General features: G+C 40.0%; 1 protein-coding gene across 14 annotated transcripts in view; it reads left to right on the forward strand.

The window, feature by feature from the left end:
• The window catches only part of PHF20 (PHD finger protein 20), a 73905-nt gene that overhangs the window by 24604 nt on the left and 33421 nt on the right, over positions 1-15880 (forward strand). For 11 of the 14 annotated variants that reach the window (XM_075768935.1, XM_075768947.1, XM_075768937.1 and 8 more), the window contains 5 exons: positions 1186-1573; positions 1981-2088; positions 2879-3055; positions 3854-4027; positions 14011-14289. In XM_075768935.1, coding sequence (XP_075625050.1) covers positions 1186-1573; positions 1981-2088; positions 2879-3055; positions 3854-4027; positions 14011-14289 — 1126 coding nt within the window. The remainder of the gene's footprint in view (positions 1-1185; positions 1574-1980; positions 2089-2878; positions 3056-3853; positions 4028-14010; positions 14290-15880) is intronic. The other 3 variants (XM_075768943.1, XM_075768942.1, XM_075768944.1) reach the window with 1 other exon arrangement.

Consider the following 15880-nt stretch of genomic DNA (forward strand, 5'->3'; position numbering starts at 1 on the left):
TGTATCACTAGCTTGCTTGTGAAGGATTTTCATTTCCTCTCGTGCTGAGCACCAATTACAGAAAAAGCCAGCAGGTCGAGGGAGGGGGATTCTGCTCAGCTCTGCTGAGACCCGCCCCCTGCAGTACTGCGTCCATCTCAGGGGTCTCCAGGACAAGAAGGACATGGAGCTGTTGGAGCGAGTCCAGAGGAGGCCACGGAGATGATCCAAGGGCTGGATCACCTCTGCCATGGAGACAGGCTGAGAGAGTTGGGGTTGTTCAGCCTGGAGAAGAGAAGGCTGCGGGGAGACCTTAGAGCCCCTTCCAGTCCCTGCAGGGACTCCAGGAAAGCTGGAGAGGGGCTGGTGACAAGGGCAGGGAGTGACAGGCCAAGGGGAATGGCCTGAAGCTGCAGGAGGGGAGATGGAGATGGGATGTGAGGCAGAAATCCTTCCCTGTGAGGGTGCTGAGGCCCTGGCAGAGGTTGCCCAGAGAAGCTGTGGCTGCCCCTGGCTCCCTGGCAGTGTTCAAGGCCAGGTTGGATGGGGCTTTGGGCAACCTGGGCTAGTGGAGGGTGTCCCTGCCCATGGCAGGGGGTGGGACTGGATGGGCTTTGAGGTCCCTTCCAACCCAAACCACTCTGGGATTCTACGATTGGTTTAAAGTTTTGTTTTTAAACTTTAACGTGTAAATTTTAACATCATGTGGTTCCTGAGGAAGCTGGTGATTGCAATTGCTTTATGTGACACTTAACACATTTTAGTAGCAGTGATAATTACAAGCTAAATACTGGTCTGTTTTGAGTGAGATGCTTCTGTGAAAGGAAGACCAGTTTTGCATCAGAGTGACTGAGCCAATTATCCTTTTCTGTGCTCCTGACTCCCACTCTTTCTTCAGTGTCCCAAGTAGGCTGTAGGTAGTGCTGTGCAAGCTGGTATGAATGTAACCTGCGCGTGAGAAAGAAGAAACAAATGCCAGTGAGTTGTGAAAAGAGTGAACCTGTTGTGCTGTCCTGTTGAAGCTGCACAGGTGCTTGGGCAGTTCAGATGCTTCTAACTTTTAATCTGTGGGTTACAGTGGAGTATATGCTTTTATCCTTTGAAAAATTGCACAAAGATGCAAGTCTGCTAAATACAAAGGTGTGCGGGGGGCACTTTCAGATTGCAGTAAGTTAACTTTCATATGTTGCTCTCTTTTTATTCTAGAATATTGTGGGTAATGCTAAGCCTAAGGAAAGAGGTAATGAAATTCTGTCATCTCCTGAAAAGCGAGAGAAATTTAAAGAACAGAGGAAAGCAACAGGTAATGCAAAGAAAGACAAGGATGAAAAGACATTGAAGACTGAGAAAAGAGTTAGGCAACCTGATAAAGAAGGAAAATTGATAGTCATCTCAGAAAAAGGCAAGGTCTCAGAAAAGAATATATCTAAGAATGGAAAAGAAGATAAAGAGAATATATCAGAGAATGATATGGAATATTCAGTAGATAAACAAATTGAGAAGAAGCCTGAGAATGACAATGTAAAGAGTTCACAGGAAAACACAAAAGAAACCAAACGAAAACGTGGAAGACCACCGATTACGCCTCCAACAGGTATGTAGCTAAGCTTAAATGTTTAGGCCATATATCAGAACCCATACAAACTTACTAAAGGAATGAAAAGTATCTTGCTCTTTTGCAGCCTAAGGTTCTAGAAACTTTGAAAAAATTTTAAACCCATCTTTGTTCAGGGCTGTTTAGGACAGCTGAGAACATGCTTGTTAGTCAGGCTTGGAGCTTCAGTGGTTTGGTCAGAGATTAGATTTAGGCAAGTAAACTTCATATGTTATAAAACATTTCTGCAGTAGGATTAAATGCTAATATGTAGACTTTGGAAAGACTGGTGAAGACTGTATTTATGCAAGTCCAGTATTTTAAGTTATGAGGCTTGGGAATTTGTGTTTTAAAGAGTTTTGCAGATTCATATCCAGTCAATTTTTGTTCTGTATCTAAATATGTAGAGCCAAGTTCTCAGACACTGCAGCCCATAACTTTGGAGTTAAGACGTCGGAAAATACCTAAGGGAGGTGAAGTTCCATCAAAGCGTCCCAGGATTGAAAAAAACTTGTGTGAGTATTTTTTGGAATTCAGCTTGTATAGTATTTATACATAAGAATTCTTGAAGCTTGAGTGGAGGGGGGGGGAAATGTCTGTAGAATTAACCTTTAACTATGATACTTGAAATGACTAAAGTGCAACACCCATTTTTCTTAAATTCGCCAGTCGTACGTAGTCGTATCTATCACATTGCTTAGCAAAGAAACTTTAATACTAGATAAATATTCATGTCACTGCTGTATAATAGCTTCTGCTTTATCTTGGTATACTGTATAGTGATGTTGAAGAACTTGAGTATGTTGATGAGGAAAGAAAATTATATTCTCTATAGTAGTATCATGAAGAAGATGATGATCTGAAGAAGGCTGTCTTTCCCTTCCTTAGGATCACAAAATCTTAAAACTTCAGTGCACGTACATTATCCAGCTTAGAGTCAAAGTTGTGTGTCTGAAGTCTCATCTAACTTCTGGTATTACTGTCTGTGGGATGGTTGCTGTTTAAAGCAATGTTTTACCAGTAAGATAGCGATCCGTATTCTTACTTCAAATCTGTTACTAAAAGAAGTTGAGACCCCTATAAGATAGGCTTTTGCTCTATTTTTATGCTTATTTATAACTGTTAATATGACTGTAGCTTTTACAGAGAGCTCTAATCACCAGGGCTGTTTAGCTTTTGCTGTTAACATCAGTCCCTAAAAAGACACTTTTGAACTGTCATTAGGAGGAGAGGTCCTTAAAGTTTGCTTGTGAGCTATCTAGTAATCCTCTAACTGCATGGTACCACTAAATTTGTCCATTCCAGCTCAGGAAAAATTGAAGAACTCTTCGGAGAACCCTGAAAGAGACCAGATCAGGAGACGATCTTCAAGACTCTCGTCTAGTATTAGCCATGAGATTGTAAATACAGATCATGTCACAACTTCAACGGAAAGTCAGCCTTTGAAAGATGCAGTATCTAACCAAAAGGAACCTGAGCAGGGTAAGCAGCTTCCTGCTGTGTTCTGGGTTCATGGTGGCATGGGAGTCATCTAGTTGTTGCAAGCACTATACTTTTACTTGCATAACCTGCAGGCTCTATATCTGCAATTTCATCAGCACTGCAGAGAAAACTCAAGGAAAGTTTCTATCTGTCTGCTGCCGTGATTGCCTTTTGCTATTGAGTCCCTCTCCATCAGTAACTGTAGCATTTCTCTGGCATGCTGGGAGCTTTTCCAGTAGAGGGATAACTGGCCTTGCAAAAGGAAAGCTCCATAGATTGTAAAATAACTTAAAGAAAATGTGGGTTTCTTTAAGAGATGAAGGTTATGCTTGTGAAAATGAGGTAATTACAAAATTAAAGCACTGTAAGATTGAAGAAGTAATCCAAATGGTAAATTTACAGTTTAATCCTTTGGTGAACACTAAAAACAACAAACAGGATGCTTTTATTCTTGGACTGGGTGGAGATAATGCTCCCTCTTTTTCTGCCCTGTGCTTCCTGGCCTTTCCCTTTCTGGGGGACTCTGACAATGGTTTGAGGAGACCTGTCCCATTTCAGGCTATAAAGAGTTTGCAGTCTGCGTGTGTCTAAGCAGCTATAAATTTAGAAGGTTGCTACAAGTAGCTGTGTTGTAAAAGCTTAATTTGTTGTTAATACAACAGCATGCAGTCTGAGCATGGATGGATATTTGTTTCCACTGTAATGTGTTGAAAACACATACACATGTCCGTGTTCTGGAATATACTTTTGTGTGCATTTTATTCAGTGCTTTATTTTTTTTTTTTTCCTCCATTCTAGTCCAGTTAGAAATTCCTGTTGAATCTGACCAAAGTTTCAGTGAAGAAGGATCTCCTGGAAACACATCACATAGCACAGCACTTGGTACGGATGCCAGTTTACAGGACGAAAAAGTTGAAGACACTGGGTCATCATCTGTTACTGTCAGGACTCAAGAACCTTCTACTGCTACAGGTTAAAATTTTTATTTCATATTTAATATTGATGCATTTCATAAGGCAGCTGATGCCAGGTATTTCATGCTTGCACGAGTGTCACTAACAAAAATTGTGTGTTCTTGCAGTGTTAACCACAGAGAAGAAAATGCATATTTTTATTTCTTATGGACTCTCAGTTTTGATCTTATGCTTTGGAGATTGACAGTAGTCTTCCAAAAAGTAGAAATCATAATTTTTAAATGACCGGGTGTACTATTTTCAGCTTGTGAAGGGTGAAATTAACAAGTGCTTGTTTTCAGGTTGTAATTCCATGTTTGTAATTCTGGATTAAGTTGGACTAACATCTTGAGAGATGAGGTTCTTTTGTGATTTCTGTGCTGGAGGGATGTGGTAGCATTGATGTTTGGGAATCCTGACTGTGCACTTCTGTATCCTTACGTTTTGTCTTCTGTTATACTTAAGCCCCAGACTATTTAGAGGTTTTCGTGCAAATTTATGAAATAGTTCAGACATTTCAGTGTCTGCCTCAATAATGTATATGTTCTATTTGCTCTTAGCTGGGGAGTGTACTTACCCTTTTCAAATTAAAATTTCTTGTACAGATATTAGACTATGCCAAAACTTGGTGCTGTCCTGTGATTATTTCTTGTAACTTTAATACTTGGATCTGCAGCTTACTGAGAAACTTGAACTACAAATGCCCTAGTTTATGCTCTGTCAAAAAAGCTTAATTTTAAGTGGAACAGAGCATTTAGAGGGATTTATAGTTTCTCAGCATTGCTAGTGTAATCTGTATGTGCTGGCTTTCATCCTGTTTGTTGATTCTTCCAAATTTACCCTCCTGCTCGCACATGTCCTCTTCCACCCACTCTGGTGTAACTGTACAAATGAAACATCCTCTCCCTTTGCTGCTGGTGTGTGCCTTTGGTGCAGGGAGGATTTTACCTCTTTTTCCTTTGCTCAGGTTTGATGTGTAAATGGTCTTTTACTATTGAAAAACTAGAGGGCTCTGATCTTGCTCTCCTTTGAACCAGCTGATGATATATCCACCTGTACTCTAATTACGGTCTACCCAGAGTCTTTCCTGTTGATGTGTTGGGGGCTGTGCCTTGCCTTCCCTGCATTCTGGCAGTGTGGTCAGAAGATACGGAGTGGCTGCAGATTGTTTTTTGCTAGTCAAGCTGCTGTGTCCTTTTCAGTCTGTAAAGTACTTTTGGATTTAGCTTTTTTTTAACTGATGGATTGTAGCTTGTTTTGGCTCATGGAGGCAAACAGCACTGTTTGGCTGTTCTAACCAAACAGAATGTTAATCTCTCCAATACAAAGGAAATGCCGTTACTCTCTGTATTAGGTCTGAGTACATGAGCTATTGACATCCTGCCTGGAAATACCTGAAGCAAAGGAAGGAAGTAAAAGGTGTTGCTCTGTCCAATGGCTATGAATTTGTTCCTCCCTCTCTTGTAGCAGGTAGAAACAATTTAATGTATGCTTTAACATTAAGTCGAATACTTCCTCTGAGTAACTGCAGTGTAACATCACTAGTTTCCTTGAGTTCATGTGCTGACAGCTGGTCAGGCTCCTTGCAAGCGCTTGTCAGGTACTGCTGTAATAGTCTGCAGTCCGGGTTAGCTAAACTGGTACCCTGTCAATTAGAAGTTTGCAGTGCCAGCAATGTTAGCAGCTAGTGCTGTGCTTCGTACCTCTTTCCTTTGGAATTGAAGTTCCTCTACTCCAAAGTGCCCTTGAAACTGAGAAGGCATCCTTGAATGTAATTTTGTTAAGATGAGCAGTCATGTCTTGTTTGCAAATTTTCACCCTGGAGTGGATTTGTGGATCGCAGGAGGGGCTGTTTGCTATAGCGGCAAAGGAGCATTATTTTTTTTCGTCCTTCATTGGATCTCTGGAGGACATCCCTGGTGTTCTTAACAGGAAGACTGCAGACACTTGTGTCACTGGGAGAACAAAGAAATGCTAAAAAGCAGTGATGCTGCCTGATCCTGTTGGAGTCTGGTGCTTCAGGCAAGCAGAAGTGGTGGTGGCTGTTGGGACTCTGGCGTTAGGCATGTGAGAAAATGTGCGGGTACAGGCATGGCTCCAAACAGGTATGGTGACGTGGCTTGCTCTGAGGTGAAGTGTGCAGGACTTGCACTTTGGAGGCAGGTCTTCCAAGAGATATAGCAGGTCATAGCAGTTCAGAAAATGGAAAGAATTTTTAGTATGTCTGAAAATACTCACTTTTCAGCCTCTGGTAAACTATTTAAGAGAAGGTGTGGCAAAGCTTTCCACTACAGTGGATACAGTCACCTCTTGGACATGCTTTATGTAGGAAAACAGTATGATAACACGCTTTTTAACTTCAGTGATCTTGCATGATAAACTTACTGCATTTCTTAGTGTGGAGTTTTTTTGGTTGGTTGGTTGGGGTTTTTTAGCTGGCAACCATTTAGCCTTCTATTTTGTAAATTCCTGCAAATTTTCAGTTTGAAGTGTAGTGGGTTTTAAGATGACACTCACCTTTTGTATAATCTTTTGGATGTACTCATTGCACTGTAGATTGACAAACCACAACTTTGATAAGGTCTGAGAATTTGGAGAATGGTGACTCTTGGCTTTTTGAAAGAACATGCTGTATTAACAGTATGGAAAAACTGTGTCAGTGGTTACAGATGTTCTTCCTAACAGTTAATGCAGTATTAAGAAGGCATCTGCTGCCATTGCCTTTGTAAATAATCCAGAATTAGTCATGGAATATTCTCAAAAATAAATATGATTTTACTTGGTACTGTAATGTGTAATCACAAAGCTTTGGGGTTAGTGGTCAAATACTATTAAAAAAAAAAGCCACCTGCAAGGGCATCTATTTTCTAACTTAGGTACTCATTTAGGATGCAAAGCTTTTCACGGTGTCTCACAATGTCTTGTTTCAAAAATTTTCCCTGGTGTACGTGAACTGGGGTATTGTCGTAGCTGTATGGTCATCTTTAGAGAAGGCTGCTTTCTTTTAAAAAAAGAAAAGTTTGGGTATCTGAGTCCGGGGCTATAACGTAGTGAGAGCTAGTATGTACTGAGCAGTATGCGTTAGGGGTTACAGCAAATGCATCGCTTCCAGTGGCTATGGAAGAACAAATAGACAAAACAGGCTTGGTTGTGTGAAAATGTTGCTTCTCTGTGTATTTGTTGCTGATGGGGAAATCTGTTCTCCTTCCAGGAAAAAACTTCAGGAAACGATTGACAGATTTAAGGATTTAAGATAAACTAAAATACCAGCAGATTTTTTCCTCGACTTGCATACTGCCTGAGATTACAGATGCATTTACACTTGCCTTGAACTTGTACAATACTTGCTGGGGTGAGATGCTGTGTTTTGTAAAGGAGGAAGTAGGGAGAGGAATTCACTTGTCTGTTTGAAATCCACAAGCTAGTATTCCTCAATTCTGCTTTTTCAGAAATTGGGGAGCGTAACTTTGGCGGCAGGTAAATGAAGCAGGACACCAATACAATGCTGGCGTGCAACTGAACCCTTGGGAGTTCAAAAAACTGTCATCCCTTTGGATATCTTTTGCCATTATTACCACTTCCCTCTGACTTCCTACTGTATGTATTGCTGAGCATTTGTAATTTGGGTTGAAGCGGGAGAATTCCCACTGAGCGTGTAATACTGCGTGTGTGCCGTCAGTCCACCGTGATGCACGGGACGTGGCTTCTCCTGAGCTTGCTTTATTGGATGCAGGCAGTAACGCTGTGGGGACACAACGTGGTTCACTCACCTGCCCAAAGCCTCTGGTATTGCTTGTGGTCACTGGCACTTCTGTCAGTACCTGAGTGAACTGGATTTCAGTTAGTTCAGGAATATGCAGTTGTTGAATTCTGACCCGAACTTCAGCACCGCAGTGCGGTCTGAAAATCCCCACTTCTGAGCGTGAATTTTGTCTTACTTTAATTAAAGCCATCTTATTTAATGCTAGAAATGCCAGACATGCACCTGGGTGGACGTCCAGATGTGGCAAGCAGGTATTTTTATTGGAGGAGGCTCTTAAGGGGGGGAATAAATACAGAGTTTTTTTGAGTAAATACTGTCACCTGAAATCCCAAGTACAAAAATCTACATTTTCATACTTAACGAACCCTAAAAATGTGATTAACAAGTGGTTTTCCGGTACAAGAGTTTTAAAATCCATAGTTCCTATCGTGGATAAATGTTCCGTAGTTCCTGCAGGTGCCTTGTGTCTGCACGCCCCAGTGCCCATGGGCTGCAGGACGGGGGACCAGCAAGGCTTGGGCTTTCACCGGAGGTAGTGTGTGTGCGGCAGCGTGCACGGGCAGCGTCTGGGATCTAAAATGTCTCAGAAAATCACCAGTGGCTTCCTGCTCTTGGTGGGGGTTGTTAGAGCATGCTGTCCTAAGAATACCTGGTGTTGGAGGCTGAAAGCTGAGTAACTTATTTCGTGGGCAGTGATCAAGGGGACGGACAGACATGTCTCCCAATGCTAATAGCTGTATGTCGGGCAGTTAGTCTCAGACTGATGTATGTATTAAAGAGGTTTGGCATTTGGAAAGGGGAAGAAGCGTGTTGTCAGAATAGGCGGTGCGGGTAGAAAAAAGGAGTATTTCTTCTGTACAAGATTCTGACAAAATGAAGCATGGAAGTTAAGATCAAAAGATAACTTCTGGTACTTAGAATAAGTGCAACATTGTAACCCAGTACTTTTTTATTTGTCTGCAGGCTTTCATTCTAGTCACTTGGTGGGAATTCATTCTCTTCCTGTAGGAAAATCCTACAAAACAATAAAATTAATAGCCGTAGTTTTCTTCAGTGTGATGTGTTAGTGTTGTCTTGGCATGGGTGAGTGATGCACCCTGATAGGACTGGTTTTAACTTGCATGATGTATAGGAAGAACATGACTTTTATAGCATTCGATTATCAGGAATTTTTAAGGACAAAAGCACTCATTTTAAAGAGTGTTTTTCCCCATCACTGGTTGGTGGATGGTTCAAGATTTATAGTAGTTGCAGACATTTGTAACAGCAAATATGATTTGGAGTGTTTATGTGCTTGTTAAGTTTTCAAATGTGTATGTTTGTAATGTGTTTTGAAAGGGCAATGTGTCATTGCTTGTCAAAACTTAAGTAATTTATTTTTTAATTTTCAGTAAAGTTATGATTAATTACATGTATTAGAGGATAAAAATCCTATTCTGCTGGTTTTTGGCTCCCCTAATGTTTAGGGACCAGAATTGGTCATTAGCATTCAGATAAATCAAGTCTTTTTCATAAAGCAGGTGGCAGTGTGTTGGCAAATTTGTGCAGCCAGTTAAAGCTGTTTCCTGTATGTCAAAACAGGCTTAGAAGCAGTGTGCAGCTGTTCATGTGGCTTTACTCTTGCAAACTGGGATGACTTTAAAGGTGAGCTGCCTTTGCTTTACACAGATCTGCTGTCATGTTTGTAGTTGTAGTTCTCAGAACTTGTAAGATTATTTTTTTTATTTGCATAGACATGCATCGGGGATTCCATTTGCCTTGTACTCACCACATGTTTCTTCTTATTTTGCTCACTTTTAGCTTTGGGTTTCAGTTAAGGAGAAGCATAATATCTTTGCATCCAGTTTGAGAGAGCAGCTGTGTATCCTGCAGCTTACCTAGGCAGGCTTTGATTCCTTCAAGGTAGTGTAAATGTTGTTATTTTAAACCTAACAGTATAGTGCATAAAGAAATTCATCCTGCCTTACTCAGTTTCTTACAACTGGACACCAGATTTGGACAGAGCATTTCAGTTACACCTCAAAGTACAGGTAAAGCCTTTACGTCCATCCAGTTGCTGGCCCCCTCTAAAGGTACGTCAAGGCTTGCAGCGTAGCGCACCGCACACCTGCGAACTTTTTGTGCATTACAAGACTTCCCTGTTTTTATTGTTACAGACTTAGTGCCAGCGCAGGGAGAAAATGGTGAGCGGCAGGTCAGATGAAATACTGTCTTGAGTGTGTTAAGTAATGTTTCAGGTTCAAAAATCACCACTTTGTGAACATGTAATGATCTCTGATTGTTGATGTTGTATGTATTTATTACAGCAACATCTCCTTTATGTAGTTGAGTGGATTCTGGATGCACTGGAAATGTTTGGATGTTGTCCTTACCTAAAGTATTTTGAGAAGAGCAATTAGGCAATGTGTTCTTTGTTTCACAACTGAGATCTTAAAAGACAAAGGTTTTTGAAAATAAAGGAAGAAATACAGTTTCGGGTGCTAAAATGATAAACAGGAACACTTTTGGTGAGCTCAAAAAAACCAGCACAAGATTTCAGAAGAAATAAGACCACAGTAGGTAATTAATGAAGAAGGTAGCTCAGTAGTGTGAAGTGATCCAAAGCTCTGTGTAAAAAGTGTCAGCTGGGCTAAGTAGAAGGCTGTATTTAAAATGTGGTCTGTTACGGCAACAAATGTATTCCTAAGCAAGCACCAGCTCTAAAATGGTTCTTAGAATTTTGAGACTGACCACACTGAACCAGTGACATTAGACCCCACAGGTCAACTTTCACATTTGTGTGAACAGAGGGAAATGTGAGATGAGGTTTTGGGATAACTATCTGGAATTGCATGTGCAGTTACCCCTGGGATACATAAAAATTTATGTCTGCAAAGGTAATGGTAACAAAATAATCTTGAAAATACTAACCGATGGAAGCAGCAGAGGATGTATGTTCTAGAGAGACTCAATGTGTTTAGTTTAACAGCAGGTGAAGAAATAATTTGATCTTCGCTTAGTATTTCTGTGGAGACCAGGAATGAGACTAGACGTCTCATCAGTTTAACAGGCAATTGCGTGTGAAGATCTAATGGTTAGAAGCTGCAACAAGGCCAGCTTTAACTGAGGGAAATGCTAAGCGTTATGTACACTGTTGGCTTTCTGGGATGGCTTGCCAGTGTGTTCAGAAGATGCCTCGGCATGGCAGACTTTGAATCAAGATGCTGTGCTGCTGCCAAACATTTCTATCCCAGCAGGAGCCAGTTCAGACAAGGAATTGGTGGTCAGGGAATAAATCTCTTGCGGACTCAGAAGTTTCACACAGTGACATTTTATTGTAAGGTTCCTGCTGAACTTGGTCATAGCTTGAGCCTTGGATAATACAGCACATCGAGAAGTGGAGAGGTTGCTGACTTGAACACTGAAGGGATGGGTTTTTTCTGTAGGGAAAGCTAAAGGAAACACTGTTGTTTGACCTTGAGCCTGTGCTTAAAATTGTAATGGCTAATGGAATGCCAGGTGAGGAGTTTTAATTTTGGTTATAAATATGGAAGAAACAGCAGGTGGTAGGTCTGTCATTAACTTTCCTCTGTACTCAGAAAACACCAACCGAGCTCCTCTGAAAAGGCAAGTGCCTGAAAATCTGAGGCTAGTAACAGCAAAACTTTCTCTCAATAGAAACCAGTTTTAGTACCGTGCATTGTGAGCAAAACTTGTATACATGTGCAAGGATGGAAGTTCTCCCCTTTAGGTGTTGGTGCAACGAGTCGGCCTTGGAGCGTTTGGGGCTCTCCTGGGTGGTGGAGTTGGGCATCGGCTTCCTGCTGTACCCTGGCAGCAGGGAGTTCTGTTGTGTTACTTGTGAAGAAAATGCCCCCAAACATGGTGATGATAGTAATAATTTAAGCTTTGTTTCAAACCATGTGGGATTGTCTGTGTTTTTATTACTCTGAATAGATTCCTTTTGCATGTTGCAGTAAGTTTTTGTTGTCTTCCCATTACCTCTGTTTCTAAACTTTGGCTAACATGGTCCTGTGCTGCTCTTCTAACTTGTAGCTGATGAGTTAGCCGCCATTCCCTGTATTTTACCAAGTATTTGTCCATCTTGATGGAGGGGAAGTGCTCTGAGCTTGGATACAGGGCATCGTCATGACAGTTGTGTGATGGTATAATGGTTTCCCTTGTCTTTGTAATATTTTTTTGGCTAAATCTTTGGACCCTATTATCCCCTTCTGCTGCAGTTAAATTTTCCCATCTTCACGATGATTATTAAATAGAAACAAGTTCTATTTCATTGTCCTGAATGCTGGCTTTTAGCCTTGCTGTCAAGAGAACCTCTCTGCACTTACTTTCACTTAACCCACTGAGTGTTCCTGAAATATTTTTCATTCTTTAAGAATGTAACTTTTGATAGTATACAGTATATTTCAATTTTGGTGTTGGCAAACTTTGTCAATCTGCAAGTGTGATCCAATTGTCTGACTTTGTCACAATCTTATTACCAATAATTGCTTGAAACAGCATCCCTGTCAGTATGTTCTTAATATAGCTATGCCAAAATGTCTTTCTCTTTCTCCTTGTCATTAACTTTGTGAAACACCCAAAAGCAATGTATTTGTTTTTTACTATTTTCTTCTCAAAATTAACTGAATATTTCTTATAACCAGTCTGATGTGCATATATGATTTGTTAATTCTTCTCTGTACATCAGCCTCCGTAGTACCATTACTTGCTTTTCTCCTATGTGAATGACTTCAAGTTTTGTGTCTTGGTCATAACACAGTACTTAAAAACTGAGTATGCTTCAGATACAGCTATCTAGGATGCTGTTCTTCACTATGACATAACCATTAAGTATGCAGCTCAGTAACACTCACTGTTTTTGTTGCTACATGCTAAAAACTTTTGAACAATCTGTCCCGTGTTCTTACCCCAAAATGGTGTTGACACTACGTTTAACACTCAATCTCAATGTGTTCCTGCATATGTGCGCTTGTGAAAAGTCTTATTCTTTCTGCACTTGTTCTTGTTTGTAACATTTCTGGGTCCTTTTGTGTTCCTTGTTTTCAACTACTTCTGATGTCTTAATTTTTGTTCGTGTGCTGCATACCTCCAGTTTTGCATCACAGTTTTGCTAGGTCTGGGACTAGATTAAAATACTTCTTTCTTAATCTTCCAAGTTCGAAAATGCTTGTAAATATGGAAATAATATTTTAGTACTGCCAAAACAAATGGAAAAAATTATATATGGAATCTCTCTTGTAAAGTGATACCTTCTTTTCATTGTCCTCTAGTTGGTGAGGGATTTTTTTGATGCTGTGTGCATATTAGTGATGGATAATTGCCTGGATCTCTTTATATCTGCATGTTTCCAAATTCCTACCTCTCCTCTGTTTTATTTGGTACGGATACTGGTGACAGTAATCAAATTTACTCCTAGTTCAAAATGTTTCTTTTGTGTATTTCTTAGGAAAAACATAAATTAAAAGTTACTGAAGTGTTGGAAGAAGTAGGGATTTACCAGGTCAAGTTGCACAACAGATGCCTTAAAATATTCTTCTGTTTGAGTCTGAAGACTTTCCTTGGGTTTTTTTTTTGAGAAACTAATTAAGTATAGCTCATAGGGGACATCTTGTAACAGATGCAAGCAATTTTCCTTTTGCTTAGTTTCATTCTTTCATTGCTGCTTGAAAATTGAAATAAATTTCAATTTTACTTGAAAAATGTAGTTCTGACTTACTGCTTCCATTGTAACCAGACTTTGGTGGTAGAACAAGGCATCCAGAAAGCAGGTAGCAAAATAGTTATATGCAAAGAAGCAGAACTGTTTTCCTTGGAAAGTGCTTTTGCCAAAGATGTGAATAGTTATAAACAAATAAATACTTGATAGAACATAATCTTCAGTGTTTTGACTAAAATGCACAGTCTGTAAGTCTTGTATCTATAGCAGCACTATATACGATGATATTAGCTGTTGGGCAAGGGATTCATGGAACCAAAATACTGTTTTCTGACAGTATCTCATTCCTAAAAACAGTGGCGTCATGACAACCTATTCTTGAGAGCACAGTTAGGGCAGACTTTTCCCTTAAGCTATTGATCCGAAAGGCAGATACAGCATTAGAATTTTATTTTAGCATGTCATAGCTAACATGTTTGAATGCATGCCCATTTCTAACTTTTTTGTTGTTTTAAGTTTAGGAAACCATTTGATAAATGTAGCAAATGCATGGGGGAATTTATCTGTTTTGTTCTTACAGTAACAAAACCTTGTAGGAGAGCAGATTTTCTTACATCAAAAAAAGCTGCAACTGTTGATCAAGATCCCAAGTTTAGATGCAAGTTCTCGGACTGTTCAAAATCCTTCCGCAAAGCCAAGTTATTGCATTATCACATGAAATACTTTCATGGAGTGGAGAAGGCTGCAGAATCACAGCAGAACCCTGTAAAAAGAAATATTCAAACCAGAGCTTCTTTGGCTTCTGAAAAAGCTAATCAAGAAAGGTCAAAGAGAGGACGGGCCACAGCTGGTTCACTGTGTAAGTATGTTGCTGATCTCTTCCTCTTTTTAAACAGCAGCAGGTAGGGCAAGCAGGAAAGAGCAGAAATCGATTTTTCTTTTGGGCTGAAGGAGTCTCTTTAGGGCTCTATCTTAGTATATTTCTTCATAGAGAAGAAGCATAATGTGTAAACATTTATGTTTTAGAGAAGATAAAACTGAAGAAATTCCTTCATCTAGAAATATAGATCATGTTCTGTAATGAACCAACTATGCAGCTTCTCTCCTTTGTAACAAATCACCTGAATATTCAACCTCTGTCCTTGTTTCAAAACTACAGTTCCCTGAGTTTCTGATTTTTTAATTTTTTTTTCCCTAGCTTGGCAAATATTTAACAGGTATTGTTCAAAGTCCTTTGTCCTTTCCTATATTAAGGAAGCAGTCTGGGTAACTCCAGTTCTCTCCTGTTTGTTACTTGGTCTTTACATTTCATGGTCTGACTTCAAGAGCATACTTAGCTAGAAATCCAGTACCAGTTTCTGCAGTATTTACGGTTCTCATTGCTGGACCTGTGGGGGGAAAAAAAGTCCTAGTATTTAACAAATGCAGTTGCTACAGCTATACATGAAGAAGATCCTCACACAACGGATGGGTAGTGGAAAGGGATAAAAATGGTTAGGAAAAAAATCAATTCTTAATTATAACTGCTTTGCAGTCTTGAGAATCATGTTAACTTCTGCTTCACCTTCTCATTCTCTGAAGCATTTTCTTCCTAGTGTCTCACATAACATCAGCGCAGCGGTTAGGTCCAGTTGTGAGCTGCAGTGTTGATGGTAACCTATCCAGACTTTGTTCTTGTGGACGGACTGTGCTTTGTACTGCAGGTCCATAAAACATTGTCATCTGTTGTCTTCTGATGGAGCCTGTTCTATAAAATCCAGTTTTTCTTTGCTGAATTCCCTGGTGGTTTTTGTCTTTGTATTTGATCTTTCATTCTGTTTAACTAACAATTTCAAAGTCTTGTGAGTTGTTCACTGAGTTACAGCAAAACATGTCTAGCCTTACTTTGCTTCACGTCTGCTTTTCCTAATGTGTCCAGCAAACGCTTTTTCACTTGAAATCCTACTGCCTGTTCTAACAAAATGAGTGTAACTTAATATACTGCTACTGCATGTAAACTTCTATACCCCAAATACTTCTGTAATTTTAATGCAAAGGCATAAGATTTGGTTAAGTAGAGGAAGGTTGGTTTTTTTTTTTTTTCTTTGAATGCATTAGGATGTGCAAACTTGGGTGTGTTATGCTTTGCATACAGCTTAAATAAAACCGAAGTACTGCCTTGACAAACGCATCGGAGACAAGCGCTTTATGAAGAATGGGTGCTAACCACCGCACAGTGATCAAAACAGGCTTCTTGTGTGTCGTGCTTTTCTGTACACAGGCTCCTATTCTGCTTTTTGTAACTGCATCGTTATTTCGGTTTGAGAAATTGTTTTCCTGTGATTGTATTCAGTGAACTGACTAGTGACTCAAGATCTTGACCCTTTCATTTATCCTTTCCCACAAGTGCACTCTGTTGGTTTGTTACCATCTTGGCTGCACTGGCAGGTAATTCTTTATGGAGTTGAGTT

This window comes from Balearica regulorum, chromosome 16 (genome assembly GCF_011004875.1).
Source record: "Balearica regulorum gibbericeps isolate bBalReg1 chromosome 16, bBalReg1.pri, whole genome shotgun sequence".
In the NCBI taxonomy this organism is placed as follows: Eukaryota; Metazoa; Chordata; class Aves; order Gruiformes; family Gruidae; genus Balearica; species Balearica regulorum.